At 35.6% G+C, this 8,879-nt stretch overlaps 1 protein-coding gene across 2 annotated transcripts; it reads left to right on the top strand.

Moving 5' to 3' along the window:
• The first annotated feature begins 897 nt into the window (after positions 1 to 897).
• LOC141653120 (DNA replication complex GINS protein PSF3-like) lies at positions 898 to 7,741 on the top strand. Of its 2 annotated transcripts, none has more exons than XM_074460772.1 (7): positions 898 to 1,196; positions 5,359 to 5,538; positions 5,628 to 5,699; positions 5,842 to 5,942; positions 6,150 to 6,242; positions 7,000 to 7,139; positions 7,379 to 7,741. In XM_074460772.1, exons 2-7 carry the CDS (start codon positions 5,494 to 5,496, stop codon positions 7,486 to 7,488), a joined length of 561 nt encoding a protein of 186 aa, XP_074316873.1. In that variant the 5' UTR covers positions 898 to 1,196; positions 5,359 to 5,493; the 3' UTR covers positions 7,489 to 7,741. The 2 variants fall into 2 exon arrangements, with proteins under 2 accessions (XP_074316873.1, XP_074316874.1); XM_074460773.1 differs by having other exon boundaries at positions 914 to 1,231.
• The last annotated feature ends 1,138 nt before the right edge of the window (positions 7,742 to 8,879 follow it).

The raw sequence follows: 8,879 nt of genomic DNA, 5'->3' as shown, positions 1-8,879 counted from the left end.
ATAGAATGTAAACATTAAACCCTTATGGTTTTTTTCTTCTGCATTATAAATAAGTTAATTACCCCGTTGTAACGCATGAACATTCAAACTAGTTATTAAGACGACGACAAAATTGCTAGTCTTAGACCATCCCCAAGCAAAGGTCACGCTAATTAGGTCACGACCCGATTTTACTCTTAATTCCACCTTATTAACCTTGACCCATTTTCACCATCCAAAGCAGAAGGTCGCAACCTAGGTCATCAACCCAATAATTATCTACTTTACAACAATCCCAATCATTTTCCACATTCTCTACCCCACTTTTCTCTCTCTTACTTTTACAATTATTTATCCTAACATTTTATAAATATATTATTTATCTATTATTTATAAATATATTATTTATCTATTATTGTAAATATCATTTTCCACATTATTTATCCTAACACTTTACGTAAAAAAATATGAAATAACGTTATAATTTTGAAAAGTGATTAGACGATTTCATTAACAATTAAAAAAAAATGAAAAAATTGATTCCACATATAAAATACCGCATACATAATTAAAAAAAAAATATTAAATTAAAAAATATTAAATACTACGAAATTATAAAATGCATTAAAAGCAAATTCTAGTTACGAAAGTTTTCCCAAATATGGTCAATAAGATCATTTTTCAAAGCGTTATGAGTGTCGTGATCACGAATCTCGCCATGAATTATATTGAAATATAATTAAAAACGAGTAACTCATCTAATTATTAAAACCGTGTTTCTTATTTAATTAATGGGTAACGGTTATAATTAATACAAGTAACCGTGTTTTTTTTATCTAATTAACGGTTACTTGTCTAATTCCGAATAGCCAATTAATAAAAATCGAGTAACACTCAACTTAATCATATTGAAACAGCCGATCTCCATCTTCATATCACTCTCTATCTTCAATCTATATCATCTCCATCTTCAATCTCAATCCCTCAACCGTCTCCACAGCGGATCATCTCCTTCTTCATTCAATCGATTAATACACAATCTCCATCTTCAATATCTTCAATTGTCTCCTTCAATCATCTTCAAATCGTCTCCTTCTTCATCTTCAATATCTTCAATACACGATTAATCTCCTTCTTTATCTTCAATATCTTCATCTTCAATACACGATTAATCTCCATCTACGATCTCCACAGACGATCGATCCTAATTTGTGCTGGTATGTCACGATCTTAATCTATACACCATCTGCTGGTATGGACACGATCTCGTTTCATTGTTCATCCGTAGATTAATTGTTTTGTGCTGTTAAGATTTAATAAACTGCACTGCTGGTTTTGTGCTGTTAAGATTAATAAGATTAATTTGTTTCATTGTTTGTTCATCCGTTGAGTAATTGTGAATGAACTCTCCTATAATAGAGAAGGCTTGGCTAGCCCAAGAAGGATACGATAAACCAAAATGAAATAGAAAAAAAATATATAAAAACACTACCCCCAGTCCCCCACTGGCCACTACCCTTTCCAGCAACGTCATCCATCTCCTTGAAAACCCACGATTCATCACGGCAACTCCTCCATCTCCGTTGCAGCCCACGCCCCCACCAACACTACCTTCTGTGATGCCACATCAAGTCGCTTCCTCAGTACCGTCGCGGTTTATTACTCGATCTTCCACCGATTAAAACTCAAAGGTTAAGATCTCCATCCCCGACGCCAACCACCAACAACAAGGTTTATTACTCGATCTTCGAATTTCCAGATTTTAGACTAGAAAACTTTTCAGTTTTAATTTGAAAATTATGGTTGTCATTTATGCTTAAATAAATCAGTACCGTCTCCCACCAATTTAGTGGGAGACATAATAGGGGAAAAAGAAATCTGTGGGCAGTGGGTCCCTCATCCCATCATGTGAGAGGTCTCTCAATAACGCTATTGAAATACCGTCTCTCTTAAGTTTTTGTGTAAATAAATTTATTTAGTTTCCCCATGTTTATATTTTAATATCTTATGATTTTAGTTTCAAAACTCACAATTTTAAATTCATATAATTACAATAAAGACTCAATATATAATTCTCATTTAAGACGGCCCATTTCGCACAAATACTATCCTACAACCAGTTGTATAATAGCATTGTACAACCGCGTCAAAGTTATTGACCTCTCACACAAAGTTGTTGAGTTATTTACAAGTTATTGAGCTATTTTACGTAATTATTGACCTTAATAATTATTTTAAGCACACAATTTTGTACCATATCTCGATAATTTTGTTAATATAGCTCAATAACTTTGTAATAAAGCTCCAGAACACTAAATAAGTTATATATACAACCAGTTGTATAATACATTAACTGCCCATTTCTTGCACCACTCCTTAAGGGTGTGTTTGGATTGGGGTATTTGGAGGGAAAAGAAAGGGAGGGAGAGTAGGAGGTTTAAAATCTCTTGTTTGGATAGCAAATGAGGGTGGAGAGAAATGGAGGGAAAGAGATTTGAAGGGATTCAATTTCTCTCCTCCAAGCCTAATCAAAATCTCTCTACAATAGGCAAAATTTGGAGGGAAATTGTATCCAAACACTCACACCCCCATTCCTCCTCCCCTCCCCTTCTCTTCTTTCCCTTTCCCTTTCCCTTCCTTCCTTCCCCCTCCCCTCACTACTACAGAAAATATGATTGACATCGGACTTTTTTACTAATAGACATCAGACTACCACCCGATGTTAAGTTGAGTGATATCCATTATAGGACCAATGAACATCAGACTTAAGTCTGATGTCTATTTAAAAAATAGACATCAGACTTTTTGGAAATCTGATGCCCATTTGATTAATAGACATCTGACTTTTAAGAAATCTGATGTCTATATGTTGAATAGACATCCGAGTTTTTTTAATGTTTGATGTCTATCTAAAAACATAGACATCAGTTTTTTATAAATATCTGATGTCTATTACTTTTCTTTTTACAAAAAAAGATAAAATATTACGCTATTACATTGTTAAGAGACAAATTACCTTTATACAATACAATCAACCAATTACTCAAGTCAATTAACCAGAAGATTTAACATACATTGTGTGCAAATTTACATAGACAACTAACCTATCAACAAAAACATAAAACATTTGTATAATATGAGTGGATATCAAAGAAATAGGTCCAAAAGATGAGATACTACTTGGCACCACCAATTTCTTGACGGACCCAAATTTGCTCATCTCCAATTGCACATGATCGATTTACCTAAATGTGAAAAATAAAACACAGAATCAAAAAGAATATAAACCAAAATGAAGTTAACATTCTAAAGAATAAAAAGAATCACACCGCTATAACATTATTATATAGTTGTCATAAAGAGAAGAATGGTTTAAAAAACAAAGAATTGAAGCTCGAGTTGTTACCTGACTCAAAACAGCCATGACTAATTCATGGATAAGTAACAGCCATGCCTAATTCATGGATAATTAACTACTATTCACAAAAAATCTGAGTTTTTCACATTAAGAGAGCAGCTAATGCTTGAACTTCCATCAAAGCTTTCCTCCAGCCGTTATCATTTCAGGATCAGTTGCCAACTAATAACGTCAGTTAGACATTAAGAGAGCTATTGAGCTGTGGACCGCGACAAGAAAATGAGTTACCTTTTGGTGTCTTGATACAATTGCTTGATGCTATGTATTAAAGCATACATACAACCATCAATTCTCTTCAGCACTGCTGAAGTTCCCATTTCCAATTTGCTAAGAAGGAAATCAAGTATTAAGTATGTTGATTTTTAAACATAAAATTTATAAGCTCTGGAACTGCAAGTACCTCAATTTCTTGAAAGTCTGCTCGATATCGTGACATGCTATCATCACCAGTAGAAAGTGGGAAAAAACCTGAGAGCCTGAATAGCAAAGTGGATATGATTTTACTTCTAGAATAACAAAAATAACTAGTTTCAGACAAGCTGGAAAATGAATTCCATCCCTGACAGAAATGCAAATGCACATATAAAACAGGGATTTGTCGACTGTGTTGTTCCAGCATGTATAAAACAGAAACTTATAAGAAACAAAAAATAATCTACTGAGTAATAAAAAACATCATAGCATAGGAATAATTCTACAAAAGAACACCATAAATCTTTCCTCCCCCTCCGAATCCCAAGGGCTCTTGCTAGTATATCTATCAGAAACTATAGTAGTTAGTCTTATACGGCAAGAAATAACATGTAGCATCCAAGGCTGCCTGGTACTTTTCCCAGCTAGCATTGAATCTTTTATACTCTTTTTTAAATCCCAAGCATTTGTTTACCTTTGATTAAAGTACCCCTCACAGAGAATAAAAGAGGTAAACAAATGAATGAGACGGAGCCATAACTATATTATGGCTGGCATATAACTAGGAAAAAGGAACAACAACCAGAAACAGCAACACTTGAAATAACTCAATGGGGCATTTCAACAAATAGTTGAGGTGCATTAAAAAATAACTGCAGTATAACTATAACAGCTTCATATGTGGGTTGACATTGTGACAGATAGAAAACAGTAGAAGAAAATGAACAAATGACAAACACCATTTGATCTAAACATTTACGTGATCTATAATTCAAATACAACAAACGAATCACAAATCAGATGTCACAAAATCGTTCCATAACAATTTAACATGAAGAATTTTCTACCAGCTTCATAATTAATTGAAGATTTCTTAAGAATCTGGGTTATTGTGAAGTTGAGGACAGACCTCGGTGGCAGCATCCAAGTCTAAGGGCACGACAAATCCAGAAGATACTACAATTTTGTCGAGATCCAGAAGATACTACAATTAGAACATAAACTCATATCCATAAATCATAAATCATTATAATAAAAATCAAAACCAAAATTGGAAAAACCCCAAATCAGTAAACTAAAATTGGAGTAGAAAAAAACCTTGTATTACCTTAGTTCCGGTGTTGATGGCAGGAGGTTGTGATTATGTGGTGGCTAAAGACGAAAAATGGTGGCGGCCGTATATAAGGATGAGCAGTCGCTCGAAAATTGGGAAGGGGATGAGGAGTTTGGCTGATGAAAAATGAAGGAATGCCTTGGCTGGGTGCCGTGTTGGGTGATTTTAATCAGTTTGGGGAATTGTATGAACATCAGATATTTATATGTCCGATGTTTATAAAAAGTGGTGTTGAACTTGCTGATCATGCTATTTGTCATATCTTGACAATGGTTTTAATTTGATTTGGTTGTTTTGAATATCTTATTTTCGATTTTTAGTTTCTCTTTGCTGAAAACTTCCATTTGGGCTGAAGAACAAAAAATTTAGGATGATAAACATGTCTGTTGTTTCCTGTGTCATAGATGTTGACTATGGATTGCTCATTTTTCTGCAGTGAATGATTCGTTAGTTCTAGCTTGCGGAGACAGGTGATATTTGAGAGCAATCACCACCCCAGTTAAATAGTGTGATTTTTGCTTCGCTTTTTTTTCTAAAAATAAAGGTTGCAACTATCAGAAAGAGCCTCTCTATGGCAAATTACTATGACTTAGATGATATCCTTGCGGAAGAGGAGGTTAGTAATCAGCTCTTTTTCTTCTTCATGCTGTTATTTTCTTCCAATTCTGAATGCTAATTCTCTCTTTCCATTGGGTCTGCTTACAGCTCATTCCAGCAGTCTTTCAGAAAGCAGCAACTGGGGTGGGACCCCTTGATCCGAGTTCAGAGACAAACAATGTAAGTTTTCTTCCAGGCTAAAACTAGAACGAAAACAAAATTGAAGGCCAGACCATGGGGTTGGAGGAGATGGGCGTGAAGAAGCTAGATCCAAGATATGGATATGTTCATATCTGATCTTCTTTTCTGGTTAAATTTTCAGGTTGAACAAGGAGCAAAAGTAGAGCTGCCCTTTTGGCTCGCTCATGAATTACATACTAGACAAACTGTAATTATGAGTGTTCCACATTGCTTCAATCAAACGTACGTCCTTCTAGGCTCCATCAATACTTTGCTCCTTATATTTATGAACTTTCCCTTTTTTTCCTGATAATAAAAAGGTTCCTTGTTAATATTTTTATTTTCAGTGGTTAGCCGCCTAAAATCATTTTGGGATAAGGCTGTGTTGTTGTGGTGGGCTTTGTGTGATAGATTGCTCGTTATGCTTATGTTGACTGTTTCTTAATCCAGGACAAGGAAGGAAATCCAGGCTGATCCTGGATCTGTCGATTTACGAAACCGGTGCCAATACTTTTACGAATTAGGATGCAAGATAGCACCTGTGTAAGCTTCTAAATTTGGCTTGCGTGAGCATATGGCTTGTTTATTTCGCTATGGCCATAAAGGTTCTATTTTTTTTTGTCCCGTAACTCAATTGCCTTGTGAAGCAGCTCCTTCTCTTGAAGTGACTAAAGTAGAGAATCATGTTGATTGGTGTTTCATGCTTTTGAGGACTATGTGTAAGCATTTGATTGCACTGCCCTACTTTTTTAATAGGTAGTACACCAAATGGCTTCCCAAAATATGTAAGGGACAGGGACGCATTATATATATACAGACCCTTATGGCCTTACAAACACCTGTGATTTAGCTATGGCCATACCTGTTTCCGGATCTGTATTGGCACAGGGAAATCCAGGTTGATCCTGGATCTGTCGATTTACAAAATTTTGTCTATTACGAAGTAATTGATTGTATGTTTTTAGAAAAATTACCTGCACCTTTAGCCTCAATTCTGTACAGAGTTCCCGCTTCACGAAATTTGATTCATGGTAAGTCAGAGATTAGAATATGTACCCATACCGACATCTGTGACTGTAAGAATGTAATTTTGTAACCCTGTCAGAGTAACATAACATGACATTTATATGTCATTATATGTCATGCCGCAATATGATTCTGAGGCTGATTGTACTATCACTCTGTCATCAAGTTAGTATTAGTATTTCAGGTTGGTTTCTGTTTATTATATGTCACGAGTAATATGCAACTGTTAGCAGGTAAATTGGTTTGTCACTAATTTAATTTGTACCTTCCCTAGGATCGGTGACAGAACGATTGGATCCTTCCTTTTGTATGCATTTACAAACAGGTATAAGGAAGTACTCAGCAAAGCCCACACTGCGTCTTTCACTGCCTCGTCAAAGCCCCTGACCCTGCTTACTAAAGAAGAAACTCACTGTGAGTTTTTCCCTGTATCCCCTAAGAACAATCTGATCACTTTCAAGTTAAACACAAATTTATAATAGAGGTCGTAAATGTAAGACCAACCCATTCAGCATGTATTTAATTCGGTAATACACAAAAATTTGGGTTACTCTTACATATGAGATTATCTCATCTAACACTGATTTAAAGTTATGTAAATCATTTGCTTGCTTACAAATTTTTATTTTTCAATGCTGTTTGGCCTGTTTCAGTGTGTGAAGCAGCTCAATCCTCTATGTTAGCTTTCAAGAAGTGGCGAATGGGAGGCTCTCGCTTTGAAATACCTTCCATTCTTGGGAAGAAGAGAAAACCTAGTGAATAGTACAAGCATGGTTTCTTATTCATCAATGTGGCACAAAACAACATAAACTAGATAGCTCCAGCCAAAAATGGCAGAAATGCGACAAAACACATGCTCAATCAACTAGGCACATAAGCTGAGTAGATCATTATTGTTTCCTAGCTTCTTTCCTAGCTTCTTCTCATAGCAACAGCCTGCACAAGAGAAAGGGTATATTTGAGTTATAACACCTCAAGAGCTATCATCTAATGATACAAGACTACAAGTTTCATAATTTTTCCTAGAACTTTTTGCTAAACAAACTGAAAACGTCATGTGCATCATAAGATTCGTCACTATATCGAGGCTCGAAAATAATAGACTATCTCAAGGAACTCATAGAAGTAGAAGCATACCAGCCACAAGAATGATAGTGAGAACATCACCAAATCTTTTAATCCGCTTTACACTCTGCTTGTGTGACTTGAACTTACTCAAAAGCTGCAATGAGATCTCAATACAAACAAATAAGCAAATGCAAGGATATCTAACAAAGTAACATGGCTAATAAATCAATGTGAGCTTAATGCCAAGGATCTTCATTCGACACAAAAAACGGTAGAGTCCCATACTCACATGTCTTAAGTCTACACTCTTAACCAAAATCGAAGAGCGTTACACAGTTACACCCCCTGATTCATTTGATTGGATTGGCCCCCGTTTGATCAAGGGCCATTTTTCAGTTTAATGGTTAAGATTGGAGTATCAAATTTTGGCTTTTGACAACTACTTCCAGGATTAGGAGTTTGTTCATCAGGAAATAAAGTTGTAACAAATGAAACAACCACGAGCGTTATAGGAAAAACTTATATTGGAAATCTTTTGTGCTTTACTGAAAATATTGGTAGTGATGAGTGAGTGTTCTTCACTACTCCTACTACCCTTCTTCTGCCTTATTTCAGCCTAAAGGCTCTGGCCTATGACGAGGTAATGTAAGGCGAGATCGGATATATGCCAGTCCGTCTTTACTTGATCGCCTTATTTCGGCAGTAATAAGGCACTCTCACAGAGTGAGTAAGACATGGGTGGTGGGACACCCCCATGTGCTTTCCCACTCACACCCTAAATGGGTTTTTTGTGAAAGGAAATGGTATCCGTCTGACCATTTCAGACGGATATGACGGTCTGAAATAAGAATTTGTGGATATATGCAATTTCACCCTTGACTTTACAAATGTAATTTTTTAAATTTTTTTTAGTTACCCACCATGAACAACTGTGTCCCAATTTGCACCAAACGGTTACCATTGCACAACAATACAAGTGCATATAATTTAGTAAGTCATATTTCTTTATTAAAAAGACAAAGAAGAATAAATTTCACCCCATAGCCGTAACATTTAGCTGCTATGTTACCCCCATAACAGGGATGA

This window comes from Silene latifolia, chromosome 4, assembly GCF_048544455.1.
Source record: "Silene latifolia isolate original U9 population chromosome 4, ASM4854445v1, whole genome shotgun sequence".
Lineage (NCBI taxonomy): Eukaryota > Viridiplantae > Streptophyta > Magnoliopsida > Caryophyllales > Caryophyllaceae > Silene > Silene latifolia.
This window is presented reverse-complemented; position numbering and strand designations above follow the sequence as displayed.

Coding starts and splice junctions, on each gene's coding strand:
- LOC141653120 (XM_074460772.1), top strand. CDS start 5,494: ATGGCAAATTACTATGACTTAGATGATATCCTTGCGGAAGAGGAG. Junction 5,539..5,627: donor ATATCCTTGCGGAAGAGGAG/GTTAGTAATCAG, acceptor GTCTGCTTACAG/CTCATTCCAGCAGTCTTTCA. Junction 6,243..6,999: donor GGATGCAAGATAGCACCTGT/GTAAGCTTCTAA, acceptor TACCTTCCCTAG/GATCGGTGACAGAACGATTG.